Here is a 20,265-nt window from a genome sequence, read left to right as displayed (position 1 = left end):
AGGAGGGGTGACTCCACAGCGGGAGCAGGGAACAGTGCACAGTGGGGGGCGAGCACAAGTCAGAGTGATTTGTGAAAGGGAAGGAGACAGAGCGTGCCAGTCAACATGGCAGCCTTTCCACTTTAAATGTGGGGAATAAAGATCCTGAAGGGTTTATATCCAAAGGTTAAAAAAAAACCTTGGAATTTCCTATTTTGAGTTCTGTATTTTTGTCATTCACTTATAATATTATAAATGCATATTTAAACATATATTTAATGCAATTTAATGCATAAATGTATATTTAACCATATTTAAAGCATATATTATAAATGCATATTGTGTATTTGCATAATATTTATAAATGCATGTTTAAGGGTGTAGAGTAATCTCTATACATTAAAACACATTTAAAGCTGTCCTTTTAAAGTCCTAAAGTGCCTCACCAACATTTTATGGTGACAGCCCTTCTGGGCTCACATGAAGTCGTTGATGAGAAATACAAAGGATTAGTTTTAGATTATACTCTGTAGGCAGTACTGGGATTTTTACACCACTCTCCTTTTCTAAAGCTGGAGTAATAAACATATGACCCAACACAAGATTGCGAATGTATATTAAGGGGATAGTTTGATGCTATGCTTCCTATGTTTCCTAATAATTGCTTAAATTGATAACTTCTGTTATACAGAAATGATCTAATGTATGAAGCAGTGAGTACTAAGATTTTTTAAAGTTTCATGTTTCTTATTATACAACTGGGATGACTTTTTCTCCTCTATCAGTTACCTGTCATGCATTTTTCTGTCTGTCTACCTACCTATCTGTCTATCTGCATCCATCTACCCTCCACCCATTCATTCAAGAAATGTGTGCTGAGGGATACAGAACACAAACTTATGGCTACCAAATGGGAAAGAGGGCTGGGGGAGGGATAAACCAGGGGCTGGAGAGTAACGAGCACACACCACCACGTGTGAAATATATAAGCAGCAAGGACCTTCTGCATAGCACAAGGAACCATAATCAGTCAGCATCCCGGGATAAACCACAGTGGAAAAGAATATATTTATATACATATGACTGAGTCGCCGTGTTCTGCACCTGAAACTAAAAGAGCACTGTAAGTCAACCACCCTTCAGTTAAAAATAGACGTGCGTTGAGTCTTTGTGATATTCCAAGCTCTGTACCTTAATGAATAAGGTAAATATGGAACTGATCTCAGATCCTAAATTCAACCTTAACCTTTACCATATAGCTTTTTTATAAAAAGTCAATTTATTTACTTTAATTGGAGGATTAAAGTACAACACGGTGATGGTGTCTGCCATATAGCAACATGAGTCGGCCACGCGTGTACATGCGCCCCCCCCTTCCTGAACCTCCTCCTGCCTCCCCCCCACCCCATCCTCTGGGTCGTCCCAGAGCACCGGCTCTGGGTGCCCCGCTTCACGCATCGAGCTCACACTAGACACCTATTAGACATATGGTAGTGTAGTGTTTGTTTCAGTTCTATTCTCTCAATACCATGCAGCTTTCTTTGCTCCCCTCCAAGTGACCTCTCTTTCCCTTGACCTCAGGTAGCACTTTAATTGCTGATTTAGTTACTGAGTCCTTTATAGAACATTTTAACTACCCTACCCCACTTTGCCAACAAAATGCTGGCATAGAGCTCATTGCCTAATGGAGTGCCTTATATCCAGATGTTTCACCACTTGCTGATAGAAAGGTGTTACTCTTTTAAAAAAGTGACAGATCAACTTGGTTGATGCCATAGTCACAAAGACTGTTCCTCCCTCATCACCTCTTCCTCTTCTTATCTTTGCTTTTATATTTCTAGGTCTACTAGGGTGTCAGACACACCCTCAGTGCTTAATAAATGCCCAGAGAATGAATCGGCGAGTAAGATGAATTACTTCTTACCCCTCCTCGTACTCTCTGTTGTTCTTATTAGCACGATCCTTTCCATAGATGCTTCTTTAAAGATTCATTTATTTTTGGCGGTGAAGCATGGCATGTGGCATCTCAGTTCCCCAACCAGGGACTGAAGCCGCACACCCCGCATTGGAAGCACAGGTTCTCAACCACTGGCCTGCCAGGGATCTCCCACCACACAGGCTTTGATGGAGCTACTTTGCAGAGGCCGATTTTTCAGTCCATAGAATTATTCCAGTGAGACTTGAACTTTTACAGAATGAAGAAATCATTCAGTGAGTAAATGAATGAAAAACTCACTCATCTATTTTTCTCGACAACAATTTTGAAATTGCAGTGCACATAAAAGTTTAAAAATTTCGTAGGAAATAGATTTGCTTTTATCCAGTTGGGATGCAAGTGATGATTTTACATACTTAGTCCATAATCAGTATTTCATGACTGGCGGCTATAACCAATATCCTGAACAATGAATAAGTAAGGCTCCAAGTACTTCTGGGAGCTAAAACCCAACCATACAAGGGTCATGTGAGGTAGAGCTGTGGTCATTGACACCTTCAAAGGTCCCCAAAGCTCCACCAGACAAACACAAGGGAGTGAGCTCCACAATAGCAGAGACTCGGCTCGTAGTTCTGCGGTTGAATCCTAAGGGCGCAGCACATAGTAGGCCTCAATAACTGTTTGCTGCGTGAATGAAGACACACTCTGCGGGAGTGTCTGATAACTGTCTCAGGGGGCTCCTCAGTGGTAAAGAATCCACCTGCCCGAGCAGGAGAGCTGGGTTAGACCCCTGCTCTGGGAAGATCCCACCTGCCACGCAGCAACGAAGCCCGAGTGCCACAGCCATAGAGCCGGGGCTCCAGAGCCCGGGGCCCCAGCTTCTGAAGCCCGCATGCGACAGAGTCTGAGCTCTGCAACGAGGAAGCCCCAGCTAGAGAGCAGCCCCCGCCCCCTGTGACTAGGAAAAGCCCAGGCAGCAACGAAGGTCCAGCCCAGCCAGCAAACAAGCAAAACGACGGGAAAGAGAGACCTACCCAATGCATGTCATCATTCTCCTGACGCCCCCTCCCTCTGCCCACATAAATGTTCAGGCCCTACCCTTGGACTGCTAAGTCAGACTCTGCACTTAACACAATTCCCTTGATTCTTCGCAGGCACCCCCAAACATGGGGAGCATTCCTATAAAACACATCAAGTTCACTCGTCTGCCCCCAGCGGACAAAACTTCCAACCGAAAATGACACTGTATTCAAGTGTACAGGGCTAGTTGTCTGTAAGGTTACTGCTGTTTTTGACAAATGATGCCAGACATTAGGATTTGATCTCTTTCTCTCTCGGCCTCTCTCTTTTCCCCTTCCTTCCTTCCCATTTGTTTCCTCTCTGGAAATGAAATAATATGACACAGAGGAAGAGCACAGAGTCAAACTTTATATGCTAATTTCTGTTTTTAATGTTCAAAAACATGTTAGTCAGGGCACCCTGCAAAGCAAAAGCGTCTCCCCCTGCATTTGCACACCTTTCTGCCTTCCTGCCCTCTGCGCGACCTCCTCCCCTTGCCCTGTGCATCTTCTGGAAGAGACGAGACTCGGTATTTGCTGAGTATCTGGCATCTGCAGGTGCGCGAGGCCAAGCTTACCCATTCAATCTGTACGCCAACAAGAAACCCGGTCATGGGAGGGGAGCAGGGAGCCAGGTTCACTGTCAGCCCTCATCAACCATCCTCCAAGTGCTACACCTTTTTAATGACACTCTGAATGCTCATTATCGTCCTGACTGCTGAGCAGAATATAAAGAAAGTATGCTAGAGGAACAAAAATCAGAAAGGCAGCTCTGAAACCCTTGGAGAAACTTGTCTGGGAACACAGTCATTTTTTATGGGTTAAGTCCAATCGAAACGGTACCCCAAGGTCTTACTCACTCAAGTCCATTCCTGGTTTCCACCTCCAGCGTTTTAAAGCCCAGCTACCTCTCTGATAACAAACCTAAGTGATATCGAGTCACTGTTCTTTCATGGAACAGGACACTGGGGCTCCAGGGCACTTAGCCTCTTGCTCTAATTGCTGAAACGTTCGCATTTCGGATTCCACAGAGTCCTTTCATCCTGCTGTTACACCCTGTCTTCTGCTGACAGCCCCTCACTGTCCCTCCTTCTGGGTGGTCCCCTGACATCCTAAGGACAGGAAGCCCAAGGTTTATGTCCCCACAGGGCTCTGCCCGCGAAGTTCAGCCTAAGAGTCACTGAAGATTTGGGATACATGTCTTTGGGATACCACATTAATGATGCTATCACATCATCACGTCCTACTGTGTGGTACATGATATGTATTTGTCAAATTACGGATGACAATATTGATCAGTTGAGCAAGATCAATGTTGCCTGCTAGGTGTCTCCACTATAAAATTCCTTTTTCTTGTGGAAATATTCGGAGACTATGTAAATACAATGTTCCCTATTGCACCTTCATCTAGTATGCTTATCATCCATTGATGTCTCTTGCTGAATAATGTTTGCAGAATGGTAATTTTCATTTTCATTTTCCTATGTTTATTCACTGTATTTTAAGTAAAGGCTTTATCTTCTCTCTTGTTATATCTGTGTGGAATAATAGATTCATAGTTCATTCAACGGGTTATAATCTCTTGTTATCTTTTGAAAAATCAAAAAGCATGGGATTTGGATGAAAGTAACTGGGATTACTGGGCATCCTGTATTTCTGCAACTTCCTGACTCCATGAAAACAAGCTGAAAAACCAAGAGCCAGCACCAGTCCTCTCTGACCTTTGTTTGCCCAGCACCTCCAAATGTTTTGTAAACATCTAAATCCTTCTATTAATTCCCTTCCTGTTTGCACGCCGAGAATAGTTTCTATTTTTCTCACCAAACCTTCACTAAGACAACCTTTCACTCCTGTCCTTGAGTGGTCATTCTATATTACACATCATTCTCTATAAAAGAAACTGCATTCACAAATATTTCTTTATTTGTCCAGCTTCTCCTTTATAACTTATTTCATGGCAGAGGTCACAACATAAATTTTGTTATCACTATTCCTAGCATATAATAGACGCCTGATAACTAGCAGTTGACTAAATGGACCACATTCATGCTACTTAGGAAATGAATATTTCTTTACTATCAATAAATAGCATTAATCTATTTCCAGGATTGGTTCATTTCAAGACATGCACATGCAGAAAGGGATCACTGAGTTAAGCGTGGTCCTAAGCACTGAGACTCCATTGTCTAAAGAGACGGAGGTACGGGGTGGGGGTACGAGAAAAAGTCAAGGACACTTCTGTTGTCTGAAAGCTACTGGCTACAACAACCCTAGGTCAAGGTAGCAGCTTCTGTTGCTACTCCTCAGGATTTGGCTGTAAGCAGATTAAGGGATCCCAAGGGCTTTGTCGTTTTATGTATCCACAGCTCAGCTCCCATCCTACAGCCATTGTTTCTTTCTCTCCTAACTGCACTTCTTTTTTCCTAGATGCTTCCTGATTCTTCCTGACCCATATCTGAACTCAATGGTTTACACCCTATTTAAGGATAATATTCAGATATATCCAATTAAGTATTTTTTACCTGCATATCCTTACTTTTTTTTTTCCTTTGCCATCCTGCCAGACCACACCCCAAATAGACAGACGATTCTGTACTCACATCCCCAGAGAAGGAATACAACAAGAAGACAGTCTCTGACCATCATGGACTCTGTCAAAAGGTCAGAGGAAAGAAGGCCATGAGGTAGCAGAGAGGTAGCAGCACTGGGGCACATCTGGGTGGGAGGGGCCACTGTAGCCTCACACGTTTGTGTGCCCGCAGTGGAGAACTGGGGCCCCAAAAGCCACTCTCATGAGGGGCTCATCATCCCACAATCGCCTGTGTAGATCCATCCCTTGGTGAGCAGACGAACTCTCCCCCCAAAAGCTGGGTAGATAGCCTGTTAGATTCCAGATCCTTAGCACATTCTGAAACAATTCAATTTCATTTCCCTACAGACTCATGGAATGAGCTTTTGAACCAGAAATAAAATCAACTTACAGCCAAAAAATGTTATAGTTAATATACCCTGAATTTGTGCATTGAGATTTTTCACACCTGCTACAAAAGCAAGAACTCAGGGTGTTACTCAAAGAGATGCTCTGTACATCTGGGAATTACAGGATATGGGGCTTTGCAACTTTTCACTCATTTGGAAACACAGACTGACTTAATCTTGGACTGGTTGTGATTTAGTCAGCACTAGAAGGAAATAGCCAATAGGTGTAGCAACATGGGGTCTCTTGGTTTAACTGGAAAAAACACCAGCACAAGTCCAAATCAATCACATAAGAAAAGTAATCAAGTAAAACTTTGGCAATCCATTAGTCAATGAACTTCCACATTCAAAATAAGAAGGCTACTTATGAACATAATACTTGTCACTCAAACAGTGCTTGTTATAGGCTGAGCCCTGTTCTAAATGATTTAACCCACATGATCATGACCACATGCCTAGGAAATAGGTTAGTTATTCATCCCATTTTACAAACAAGGACACTGAGATACATAGGGATTATAGGACTTAGCCAAGGCCATGATGATGGTGAGAAGCAGTTCTAAGACTTGAACCCAGCCACTCTAGCTCAGAAGCCAAGTGGACCACTACACAATGCTGTCTTTGTCCACAAAAGCTCAGCTATTTTGAACATTATAAACCCAAAGGAAGAGATCATCAGGTCCACTCCCTTTATTTTAAAGATGAGGAAACAGCAGCAAAGAGGATAAAGAGATTTGCTCACTGTCTTATAACTCAATATATCACTCATCTTCATTTAATGACAAAGAACACTCACTGTCAATCAAATTAGTCATTTCACTTTTCATGGTTCCCAAAAGGCAAATCAAAAGTTTAAAACCAAGTCTTTGGCAACCTTGCAGGAACTGTACGTCGGCTTCTCCAGAGCTGTGAGTGACAGGAGGCCAAGTGGTCTCAGAGGCCTGGTAAAGCACCTGATGGATCGGCTCCAGTGTCTGGGAAGAAGATGGTGCCAAGAAGCCACTTACCAGTGGAGCAGGCAGGCCGTTCAGAGAGTGGGAGCCCAGGACTCTAGTGTGGTCGCTCAACGGCCAACAAATCTGATTCTGAGCAAGGTTTTCCTCTACTTTTATTGAAATACCTAGAACTAGAAACCTTTACTTTGGAAATATGATCTTTATGCTGCTCTATTTATGGCTCATCCATTTCAAAATAAGACTCCTATGGAAAATCCTTCATGTTCCCCAAAGCAAAGCAACCACTGTGATTCTCCAATGTCCTTCAGTAAAGGCGAGCACAGAACGGCACCCTCTCCTTGGCAGGGCCAAAGTCCTGTGATGAAGCATAATTAAAGCAAAAGAGACCCACTTCTGTCTCCTCAAGGAGAATGGCCTAATTGTGGACAGACTGCTTTTTTCTTTTTAATCCATCATGGAGGTCAGATGTTGCAACAAGAAGCCTGTATTATTTAGCTGACTGGGCCTTCAGAGACCTTATATCTTAATCCCCTTGGCCTTGGTTGTATTGACAAGTTCTGTCATTGATAAACTCAGACCTGCATTATAACAATTGTTGAAAGATGAATCAGATATTAGAAAACAGTGTCACTAACTGGCTTCTAACCTTTTCAACCCTTATTTCTATTTTCATCCTAAGGATATTCTCAGTGCTTGTCCAAAAAAAAAAAAAAAAAAAAAAGGATGATGATGCATATGAGGAATCTGTCAACTTTTAAAGACATGAACAAGAGTGAAAACAGAGGCAAGTAAGTACTGTGCTGGTGTTGAGAAGGCTGTTGACAAAGCTCCCAAAACATGGTTATTTGGATTAATCTCAAAAATATACAAGCAACTCCTGCAGCTCAATTCCAGAAAAATAAATGACCCAATCAAAAAATGGGCCAAAGAACTAAACAGACATTTCTCCAAAGAAGACATACAGATGGCTAACAAACACATGAAAAGATGCTCAACATCACTCATTATTAGAGAAATGCAAATCAAAACCACAATGAGGTACCATTACACGCCAGTCAGGATGGCTGCTATCCAAAAGACTACAAGCAATAAATGCTGGAGAGGGTGTGGAGAAAAGGGAACCCTCTTACACTGTTGGTGGGAATGCAAACTAGTACAGCCGCTATGGAAAACAGTGTGGAGATTTCTTAAAAAACTGGAAATAGAACTGCCATATGACCCAGCAATCCCACTTCTGGGCATACACACTGAGGAAACCAGATCTGAAAGAGACATGTGCACCCCAATGTTCATCGCAGCACTGTTTATAATAGCCAGGACATGGAAGCAACCTAGATGCCCATCAGCAGATGAATGGATAAGGAAGCTGTGGTACATATACACCATGGAATATTACTCAGCCGTTAAAAAGAATTCATTTGAATCAGTTCTAATGAGATGGATGAAACTGGAGCCCATTATACAGAGTGAAGTAAGCCAGAAAGATAAAGATCATTACAGCATACTAACACATACATATGGAATTTAGAAAGATGGTAACAATAACCCTATATGCAAAACAGAAAAAGAGACACAGAAATACAGAACAGACCTTTCGACTCTGTGGGAGAAGACAAGGGTGGGATGTTTCAAAGGAACAGCATGTATACTATCTATGGTGAAACAGATCACCAGCCCAGGTGGGATGCATGAGACAAGTGCTCGGGCCTGGTGCACTGGGAAGACCCAGAGGAATCGGGTGGAGAGGGAGGTGGGAGCGGGGAGCGGGATGGGGAATACGTGTAAATCCATGGCTGATTCATATCAATGTATGACAAAACCCACTGAAATGTTGTGAAGTAATTAGCCTCCAACTAAAAAAAAAAAAAAAAATTTAGACCATTAAGAAAAAAAAAGAAAGACTTAAGTTGAGGAACTGTGTCTGGGAAGAAAGAAAAAAAAAAATTCTTTCTACCATAAGAACACTAATTGCTTTTAAATTTAGAGGGAGAATGTGCTTTATGCATAGAATCTATCTCTGGTGTGATGATCAGGGTCCTCTTTATTAAATTAGAAAAGAAGTAACAGATCTGAAAATTAAAGTAGAAGGCCCAGAGAGAAGAAACATACATTTAAGTTTTTAGACATCGACATGAATCCGAATGCTCTCTAACACATTCATTACCTTTCAGTTAAACTGAACTTGGCATAGAAAAGAAACTAATAAAATGGCTAGTGTTGCCCAGAAAGACACTAAAAGGGAGGCACAGATTCATGACCCACCCCATCAGATGCAATCTCTGTTCCTCTTTCCCAAAGGAGGCTGGCTCTGGGGACCTCACACAACCAGGCAGACAACTAACCTCATCATCCTTTCGGCCAAGCTACAGAGTAAAGCGCAGAGTAGAAAGGAGGCCATGGCCAGCTCACCCCTGGCCCTGAAAGCTTTCCATTGCCCACCACCCTGGCCCAGGCAGACGGCGCAGGACTTACCGCATTAAAATTGGGGAAGAGGTTGACTGCGGCCGCCGTGTCGAGAGGAAATGGAAGAAACGGTTTAATGTCCAGCGACGGTTGCAAAGGTGGGGCTGGCGGCCGGACCAGGGCTGGGAGAGCGGGGCTCTGGCATGTGCCACCTGCACAGAGGAGAAGAGAGGGCACGGTCAGGGTCCTAGAGCACAGAAACTCACAGCACACAGTCACCCAGGCCTCTCTGAGACCAAAATGCCAGCCTTCCGGGTCACTGGAGAAAGCAAGACAGGGAGCGAACCAACCCCGAAGCCGGCCACCCAGCAGGTGTGCCGGTGAGCAGAGAGAGTACTATCACTGCTCCTGTCCCTCTTGGATCAGGACTATCTGCCTACATAAGTAACTGTTAACATTTCAAACATTTCATAGCCCACAGTCCGCTCTTCTTTTTCTGCCTTGAGCTCTGGATTGAGTAACCAGCAAACCTGTAACTAAGATCCCTTGATTCAAAGGGAAAACCCTTCCGATGCTCCCCCGACCCTCTTTGAAAACGAACTTTGGCTCAAAATATGCATCCAGTCTGAGTGATTCTTTTACAGAACTGCTCTTTTCCACCACTTCCCAGACTCTGTTAGCAAGATGCCATGAAGCTGGCACGGGAAAGAAACTTAACCACAAACACGGGCAGCCGTACCTGACAGGCCTGGTGACCAGAGACTTAAAACCAGCAAATCCAGCTACAAATCACCGGATCCCTGAGCTACTCAGCACCCCTGTGGCTTTAAAGATTCAAGACTACCTGCCCACTTCCTTCCCAGTCACGAGTAGGTGGAATATAGAAGGTCATCAACGAGAAGGCAATGGAATGTTATGGCAACAGAGACACCTCCTTCGCACACCAGTGGGCCAAGCCTGTTTACAGGAGATGCACACCTCTGCCCCCTGTTCTAGGATTTCACTGCATTCGGAAGCTGAAAGGAGCCCACCTCCCTGTTCTGTCTCTCATACTCTGGTAACGTTCCAAAACATCAATTTGTCATTAATTAAAGGCTGTTTGAATCCTAGGAAACTGTTAAAATATGCCAGCATTCTTCTAATCTGAGAGGCAAGCAACAGACTGTAAAAACCTACTGGTGAGAATCCAAAGAAGCATTAGGAAAACAAAACGCGCTGGGATTTTTCCTTTTTCTCATGGAAAAGAATTCTAGCAGACAGAAAAGAGAATAAAGGCTCCTGTTTGTGCCACTTCCTTACCTGCCACCTTGCTTTTAAAACAACCTAGAATGAGATCCCATCCAAATTATAGTTACACATCTTACCAAGTCAGCTGCACACAGACCAGCCTCTTGCCCCCCATCAGCTACCTGAACAAAGGTGAACATTTAAAAAATGATTCCCCCATGCCAGATCAACCCTATTGGACCAGAGGATCTCCCAACAAGGTGGGTGACTTAACATCCACAGCAGAAGCCATCAGTGCAGGATTTAATTAACCATACCAAAAAAACCATTAGCTCTCCTGGCTACAGGTATAAAATCAGCCAGCGCCAAATTAACAAAGCCAGTATTTGTCCCACTCTTTCTTACTTCCCTCTTGAAACGTTCTTCAACAACAAGGCCAACAACATCCAGTTTGAAACAACAAACCAATTAAAGTGAAAAATAGTAAGGAGTCAGGAAATAGAGGGCTGATGTTAAAACAGAGGGAGATAAAAGCAAAATAAAACAAGTTACACTCACCAGAGCATACTATAAACTTACTTTATTATCCGCCTGGTGGTATAGAAAGGGCATTCGTAAAACTCTGGTGATAGGCCTGTCATGAATTTAGTATTGCTACCAATTTCTCTTTTGATGAAAAGTTAAAGAACCAAAATAAAATTTTGGTTGGTGCCTCTTTAGAAAACTCAGAAGTAAAATAAGTTTGGGTTGAAATCTGAGGTGCAGTTTAACAAGTCCACAAATAATAGTGAGCTTTAAACATATCATTTTAAATTACTATTACCTGTGTCAGAGTCATGCTTTGCAAAAGGTATTCATTCATGTATACCTATTACCTTGTTTGACCCTAAAATCTCAGAAATCAGGTAACGGAGAGCATAATATTATGGAGAGAAAGAATAAGTTGATCAACTCTTTGGCTGTTTATGCTGCTTCCACAGAAACATTTCATTCTTCTAATTATAAGAATGCAATTTAGCAGGAACATATTCTGGAATTGTTTCATTTAGAAGTTCCCCTTTGGTTCAGGAGAGCCAAAGTCTGGAAAAACTCAGGCTTCTTTTTTTATCTACCACGCTGAGAGGAACAAAGAATAAATATACACTGATTCTACTGCTAAGGTAAGTTAGTTCTTCTAGACATATACCTCTCTTCCTCTGAGATATGGGTTTCATTTGAGTTTTATTATACATACAGTTCAGGGCCCTCTCTTAAGGTTGCAACTGGGGCTTCTTACATAGGGGATAAGAAGACCTCAAGGAAGAGACATGGCATTGGAGGGGAGCTGTAGATGCTATGTGAGTTCAGCCCTTTCTACCCAGTTGAAGAGAGAAAAGTGAAAGATCATTGGAAACCATAGAACATGGTATGACCATACATTCTTTGGCCACTTGCCATGCAAACCCAGGTGGGGTGGACAACAGAGGATGAGATGGTTGGATGGCATCACCAACTCAATGGACATGAGTTTGGGTGGACTCCAGGAGTTGGTGATGGACAGGGAGGCCTGGCGTGCTGCGGTTCATGGGGTCGCAAACAGTCGGAAACGACTGAGCAACTGAACTGACTGTCTGAATTGACTATAGTATTGAGGCCCCAAATTAAGACTGTCTGTTAAAAAGTATCTATGACTAACATTTCTGTGAGTTGACTCATTGGAAAAGACCCTGATGCTGGGACGGATTGGGGGCAGGAGGAGAAGGGGATGACAGAAGATAAGATGGTTGGATGGCATCACCGACTCAGTGGGCATGAGTTTGAGTGAACTCCGGGAGTTGGTGATGGACAGGGAGGCCTGGCGTGCTGCGATTCATGGGGTCGCAAAGAGTCGGACACGACTGAGCAACTGAACTGAACTGAACTGACCATTTCTGCTTTTAAAATTAGGATACATTCTGACAATATCTTGCTTGTTCCAATCTGTATATGCTCAGCAGTAAGAATACTATTGGAAAATAGTATGAAGTTAAAACCGGCAAACTTAACATGTTTCCTGTAAAGCAGACTAAAATGTGCTCCTTGAGAAAACAGCTTTTTCACTCTTTCATTTTTTTAAAAAGAATTTATTATATTTAGGGCATGAATGTATGTTTACTATTATTTTCTTTATCTTAAAATTATCTTGACTTTAATAAACATCAAGATATATATTGAATGGGTAGACAGGACTGTGGGTAACAAAGAGTTGTTGTGTCATTACTATTTACCCCAGTGTTGCTTCTTGCATCAGAATTTCACTTCTGGAAATGCTGATGCTCTTACTTTGAGAAAAACATCTGAAGCCTCCATGGGTTGGGAACAGAAAAAATACAAATGCACACCCTTTGTATGGAAAACTCTATGGTGCTGCTTCTAGTACCACATATTTCATACACTATGCAATTTTAACTTACATAGCTTTTAAAAATTAAGCCTTAACAGAATATTCAGATTTTAGAACAGTTAATATCTCTCTATTCCAAATTTCTTTACATTTCATTATATTCAATAAACTAAAAATACATTCATTAAATAGAGATCAGTTATTAGACCTATACTGAGTAAGGAATTAAATAATGAAGGTAAATATGGTAAATATGATGAAGCAAGTGATCTAAGCTCATAAAACTCCTCTCTGTCCCTTCTTGAGGTTTGGTTCTGCTAGCCTAGATTCATATTTAGAATTCAGAATTGAATTATAGAGCAAAGATATACTACAGAGCATACTTTGGTCTATTCACAAGACAGCTACCTCTGTATTCACAGAAGTGCAAATCTGTGAATTTAAAAAATACTGGAATAACCTGTTTGTTTATAGAATATTTGTTAATAGAGATTATCTGAGAAAATAAGACATTATACACTTCAAAAATTTCCATTTTTGAAAACCTAAGTAAAATGCCAATTTGGAAATATTTGTTTTAATAATTTACACAGACAAATAGGAATTCTAAACCACTGGCTGTCAGCTGAAGCATCATATTAGAGAAAATGTAGGTAAAGTGCCTAGCAGAGAGACTGATCAGGTGGTGCTAAGTGAGGCGGGTTTTTTTAGTGAACCCAATAAATTCCAAAGGAATGCTCAGGTTGGTGCAGACACATATCTGGGCTCCCTGGAAGAGGTCAATCAAGACAACTCTACAGGCACATGCCAATTCTTCACTTGGTTGATTCTGACCCCTGCAGAAGGAGAGACTTACAGTAAGAGGTTACCTTGTAAATCAACATTTTGAAATATTCCTTGAGTGTAAAATAGTGTTCTCTCCATAATATAACACTTCTAACCTTGAACTTCTGCACTTGGTCCATTCATGGTTCATAAAACAGTCAGACGTCCTGTCTCATAGCTTAACCTACTACTTAATCACTCATTTCCCCAAATGGCAAAACCAAAGTTAAAAATGACCAGGGTTTGCTGCTGTTGAATATTCATGGCTGTGTATGCTGTAGAACTGTGAAACATTGAAAAACAATATATTATGTATATTGTTAAAGTACATTATTATCATATATATATACATATATAATATCTATATTTATAGAAAGCAGAAGAAATCCCTGATTTCTTGATGGGAGGAATAATTTCTATCGCATCTTTTCCTTTCAGTATAAATTGGATTATATCTGTATATGTACATACGCTTGTGTGCTGCACTAAGTCGCTCAGCCATGTCCAGTTCTTTGCGACCCCATGCACTGTGCCCTTCTGACTCCTCTGTCCATGGGATTCTCCAGGCAAGAATACTGGAGTGGGTTGTCATGCCCTCCTCCAGGAAATTTTCCCAACCCAGGGACTGAACCTGCATCTCCTGCCTTGCAGGTGGATTCTTTACCCACGGAGCTACCTGTGAAGCCCATATATATGCTTATCTATACTGAAATATACACACATGTTTCAGTAGTGTCAACAGTGAGCCAGAGGTAAACTGCTAAACTGCTCCGAATATTTATATGTAGTAGGGAAACACTGAGAACATTTTATACATCAAGTCAGAAGTCGTTACTTGCAACTAATCTGACAGAAGTGGAACATTACTGACATCTAATCCCAACTACTTCAGTTTGAATTTGCCATGTGTGCTGAGGGAGGGAAGGGCAAGACAGGGTTTCTGGGGTCTATATGATCAAGGACATAAAGAATTAGATCTGATACCATAAACAGGAAGTAGGAAAGAAATGATGGATTGGGGGCATAAAAGCAAAACTTGATTTGACACAGAACAGTGGCCATTGAGTGCTGTTGCTGGTAAAATAGACCAGCCAGAGTGGAAGGGAGTGAATGCTGGGAAAAAAGTTAAATTTTGCAAATCTATTAAGTAGTTGGTATGTATTAGGTCCTGCTATGGGCCTCCCTTATGGCTCAGATGGGAAAGAATTTGCCTGCAATGCGGGAGACCTGGGTTTGATCTCTGGGTTGGGAAGATTCCCTGGAGAAGGGAATGGCTACCCACTCTAGTATATACCCTTAGTTCCTTTAAAATACACAATAATTCTGCCAGGAATCTATTATAATGCTGAAATTTACAAACTCAAAAGTCAAAGCTATCACCTAAAATACATTGCATCTAAAAATCACACGGGTAATAAATGGCATTCAGTGTGACACTGAGTAATCTTGGCAGGTTTCAATGCACTGATACTAACAGGTTTTAAATTAAAACAACAAACACAAACAAGATGACAGCAAAAAAGAACACTGTGAAGTCCGTTCTGTCACACCAGGCACGCCAGCTCCCTTGCAGCCGGAATGGAACGCACTAAATCAGAGGTCTTGTGAGAAAATTTTATTACAGCTCAAAGAAAAAGAAAAACAAACAAACAAAAAAAAAATAGGAGTAGACTCATTCCTTGTATAGAAGATGATAAGGAATGTTCAGTATTTATTACCAATATTTGTCTACATGGGAAAATGCTGATACTGCCCTATCTTTGAGAGAGTCTCCAGAAACACAGGGGCTTCACATCAAATGTTTCAAAAGCCCTGCAGTTTACATTCTTTAATATCTACTTGCCAAATCAGAAAAACAATTACGTGTTTGTCACATTCCCTTGTGTGGCTGCCTCCCAAATACTCAAGGCTGTTGGCTGGGGATTACAATGGGCAGTCTGTTGTTGAGGTTATTTTTTACTCCTTAGCTAGAAAAACTGTACGTTTACCATATTCCCTTCAACGCCGGCGATCCAAACTCCCATTCAGTTCCCATCTTTGTTTAAATGTTGTTCCCAACTGAAAGATACAACTAGAAATGGATTTGGAGATAAAACTGAATTTAGTGTGACTCGGTCACAATTTTTCTTTCATCGCTTTCACTTTCCCTCTGTTCTGAATTGTTGATTCACCTACTAATTGACCTAGCACCTTCTACCTGAGGACAAAGCTCCTTGTGGGCGTAAAGTGAGCTGCCCTTGGCAGGTCAGTTTGGATATTAAAGCAGGATCTGGTCCCCAGGGGCAGCGGGCAGCACTAGGCTGTTCCTGCTGGGGACCGCTGCCCCAGCCATTCTCACCGTGACCACAGAGGGGAAGGAGGTAAGAAGGGGACTGAGTTACGGCAACTCTAACACTAACCTGGAAACCATGATGCAGAAACATTTGCCCAGGTTAACTGTCTGACTCACACTTTACCTATAAAAGAAAGCCCATGTGAGGGATCTGTTTTCCCCTGTTTAAATTCTTTATTTATTCAAGTCATGGAATTTAAATATTTCAGGACATCCAGTGCAATAGAACTCAGCTGTAAAAAGGATGGAATAATCCTTTTCATTTGCAGTTACATGGATGGACCTAGAGATTATCATACTAAGCAAAGTAAGTCAGAGAAAGAAAAACACCATATGATATCACTTACACGTGGAATCCAAAATATGACACAAATACACCTATGTACAAAAAGAAACAGCTCACAGACATAGAGAACAGTCTTGTGGTCGACAGGGGAAGAACAGCAAGAGAGGCATGGAGTGGGAGTCTGGGACCCAAACTAACAGAGAATGGGCGAGCTCTCGCTAGCACAGGGAACCATGTTCGTTATAAGTCATAATGGAAAAGAATATGATTAAATAAATGTTCCAGTAAATTGTGTCAAAGCTCATTCTGGAAGAAAGCTAAGAAAAAAGGACTAAATAATGCTTTCTCTCTCATCATCATTGAATACTGGCACCAAAATAAAAATATTGCTATCATCCAGTTGCCACATCTTCACTAGAAGCAAAGTAGACTCTCTCACTTATTTGCCCCACTCTCATGACAATTCCTGGTGCCTGCGAAACACTATGATGATTCTAAGAGTACCAGAGTAAGGATTTTTAGACATTTAATCTTACATATTCCTCTGCACTTCAGCCCCTCTGTTAGACCATGTATAAGTCAAGACAAGGAAGTTCTCTCAGGTGATCAAACATTTTTGCCTGGAAACTTCCTTTCAAGTCTGCAACAGTGAATGTAAAAATGTAAAATTTTTCCTCAAGAACTCACAAGATTTAATTTCACAAAATCATTTGTAACTAATCAAAAAGATGCTCTAATGCTGAGATGTCCCGTATGGTCATCTTTAGCTATGTGTGGTTACGCACAAATTAAATAAAATTAAATGTTCAGTTTCTCAATCACATTTCAAGTGCTTGATAGCCACATGTGACAGAGGCTACCTCAATGAATAGAATACTGCAATTAAAAAAAAAGGACAACTGAGGAGGGATGTGGGAGGGGGTACAGGATGGAAGGGGAAAATGCATGCCTGTGGCCGATTCATATCGATGTAGAGCAAAAACCAACACAATATTGAAAAGTGATTAACCTCTAATTAAAATAAGTTAATTAATTAAAAGAAAAAATACTTCTATCACTGCAGAGGGTTCCATCAGACTTTGTAACTTCAATGCAAAACCAACGATCACCAGTGAGGAGTCATTTACAGACAAGATGCCTGATACAGTCTGTTCCAGAAAGCACTGCTGACAGGGGAGAACTCCTTGCTTTCCCCTGGGTCCGTCTCCTTTGGGAGATGGCTAGGAGAGCTTTCCCAGAGGCAGCATGGCCACTGTCAGGAGGCAGACCCTGCTAGGACTGGGTCAGCAAGAATTAGTCCTCCATTCCTGGAGAAGACAATGGCCGGTCTAGGAATCTTTTGTGATCAATGACGATTATCCTCAAAGGAGAACTTAATGTAAAAAATTTAATGCTGAAATCAGTATCAATGAGTAAGGAGTACTTTGGATAAAAATGACACCACATCTGCAAACCAAAGATACAAAAAGGGCCAGTCCTGGGGCAAATGGTATTTTTTTAAATTCTGTTCTTTCTTGAGAGTACTACCAGGAAGCTGTATTTCCCCAAAGTGGGTCACAAACTAGAGTCACTAATAGCCAAATGTTCAAAGCTAGCTAATGCAGACAGTTAAACTTCCCTAGATACCTCTGAATCACCCCCAGGGAGTAATTCTGTTCATAATAATGAGGCTTTAGTCATCTGACCCTAAAAAGAAAAAGAAATGCTGTCTTCTTGTGACGTGGTCTTGTTTTCGCACGATCTGGGCCTGGCAGTTGGGCTCTGCCCACGTGAACATCTCTACGCCAGCACAGCTGGGCGTACAGTCCGCTGTTCCCCACACCCTGATAAATATCTTTCTGCCCCCACGCTCTTTCCTTTCGGTATTACTGATATATTCTTTGCTTCCTCTCCAAGCATTTGCCAATCTGTGTAGGCATCAGTGCAACCCAAGGTTGCATATTACTGAAACATCTCCTGAGCTTAAATGGTGTAAAGTGGGGTTCCCAGTACCAAGAAGGTAAGCTAGGTAAGCATCACACAAACTAGACAACACCTTTGTTCATCTCCCTAAAGTGTCTTCAAGATACAGATGGTGAAGGAGAGCATGTCTAAGAGAAGACGACAAGTTGAGAGTTTGACACCCTGAGGCTGAGGTGTGAGTGGAAATGAAGCCATCGGGTAAGTGGTCCTAGCACTTAGAAGACAGCTCTGGGCAGACTTCCTGCTGGGGAACAGTGGGGAGTCCTCACATAGGAACTGGAATTATGGACGTGAAAAAGATTTCCTTCAGAAAATGTAGAACAGACAGACCAGCCTCCTGAACCTGGAGGCTCGTTAGCCCAAGGAAGGAGACTGAGCAGGACTGGAAGAAAAGATAAGAATAGGGAGAATGACCGCCAGAGGCCAGAGGGAGAGTGTGTTTACAAAAGGAAACAGTAAGTGTCCGCACTGTCGAAGGCTGCCGTGGATCAATTAAGATGCCAACTTCTGAGAGACTTAACGTCGTCAAGGTTTTTGGTGACCTTCATCAGTTATTTGTTCTTGTTGTTGTTCACTCACTAAGTCATGTCTGACCTTTGAGACCACACGGACTGCAGCACACCAGGCTTCCCTGTTCTTCACTATCTCCCAAGGTTTACTCAAACTCATGTCCATTGAGTTGGTGATGCCAACCAACCAACTCATCCTCTATTGCCCCCTTCTTCCCCCACCTTCAATCTTTCCCAGCATCAGGGTCTTTTCCAATGAGTCAGCTCTTCCCATCAGGTGGCCAAAGTACTGCAGTTTCAGCTTTAGCATCAATCCTTCCAATGAATATTCAGGACTGATTTCCTTTAGGATGGACTGATTTGATCTCCTTTCTGTTCAAGAGACTCTAAAGAGTCTTCTCCAACACCACAGTTTGAAAGCATCAAACTTCTTCAGGGCTCAGCCTTCAAGGTCCAACTATCACATCCGTACATGATTACTGGAAAAACCATAGCTTTGACTGCTATGGACCTCTGTGTTATTTAGTGAGCAACCTCAAAGAGAAGTCATTTTCTCACAAAGCATTTGTTCCATGATTGCCTGGATACCAACATCTGAGGATACTCAGGTCCCTTATATAAAATAGCATAGGATTTGCATATAACTTACATACATCCTCCTGTACATTTTAAATCATCTCTAGATCACTTATAATACTTAATACAATGTAAATGTAATGTAAATAGTTGCCTGTGCCAGCCCAGCAAATTCATCTGGAGTTTTAAAAAAATATTTTCCACTTGCAGTTGGTTGGATATGTTGATACAGAATTTGTGAACAGAGAGAGCTGAATGTGTATCAAAATTAAAGCTTCCAACCTTTGAAAGGTCCGTCTAATCAAGGCTATGGTTTTTCCAGTGGTCATGTATGGATGTGAGAGTTGGACTATAAAGAAAGCTGAGTGCTGAAGAATTGATGCTTTTGAACTGTGGTGTTGGAGAAGACTCTTGAGAGTCCCTTGGACTGCAAGGAGATCCAACCAGTCCATCCTAAAGGAAATCAGTCCTGAGTGTTCATTGGAAGGACTGATGTTGAAGCTGAAACTCCAATACTTTGGCCACCTGATGCAAAGAGCGGACTCATTTGAAAAGACCCTGATGCTGGGCAAGATTGAGGGCAGGAGAAGAAGGGGACGGCAGAGGATGAGACAGTTGGATGGCATCACCGACTCGATGGCCATGAGTTTGGGTGGACTCCAGGAGCTGGTGATGGACAGGGAGGCCTGGCGTGCTGTGGTTCATGGGGTTAGGGTTACTCAGTGTTCTGTAATAACCTAAACAGGGAGACAATTTGAAAGAGAACAGATACATGTGTGAGCACAACCGACTCACCCTGCTGTACACCTGAAGCTATGACAACACTGCTGACCAACTACGCGCAAATATAAAACAGAAAGTAAAAAGGGGGGGGG

The 20,265-nt window shown here is 42.0% G+C and overlaps 1 protein-coding gene across 1 annotated transcript in view; it reads right to left on the bottom strand.

Moving 5' to 3' along the window:
• Positions 1-20,265, bottom strand: part of ZNF385D (zinc finger protein 385D) — a 346,567-nt gene that overhangs the window by 244,453 nt on the left and 81,849 nt on the right. Inside the window, exon 2 of the mRNA XM_061134610.1 lies at positions 9,381-9,523. Within this exon, the coding sequence (XP_060990593.1) occupies positions 9,381-9,523 (143 nt within the window). The remainder of the gene's footprint in view (positions 1-9,380; positions 9,524-20,265) is intronic.

The sequence above is a fragment of the Dama dama genome, chromosome 32 (genome assembly GCF_033118175.1).
Source record: "Dama dama isolate Ldn47 chromosome 32, ASM3311817v1, whole genome shotgun sequence".
Lineage (NCBI taxonomy): Eukaryota > Metazoa > Chordata > Mammalia > Artiodactyla > Cervidae > Dama > Dama dama.
This window is presented reverse-complemented; position numbering and strand designations above follow the sequence as displayed.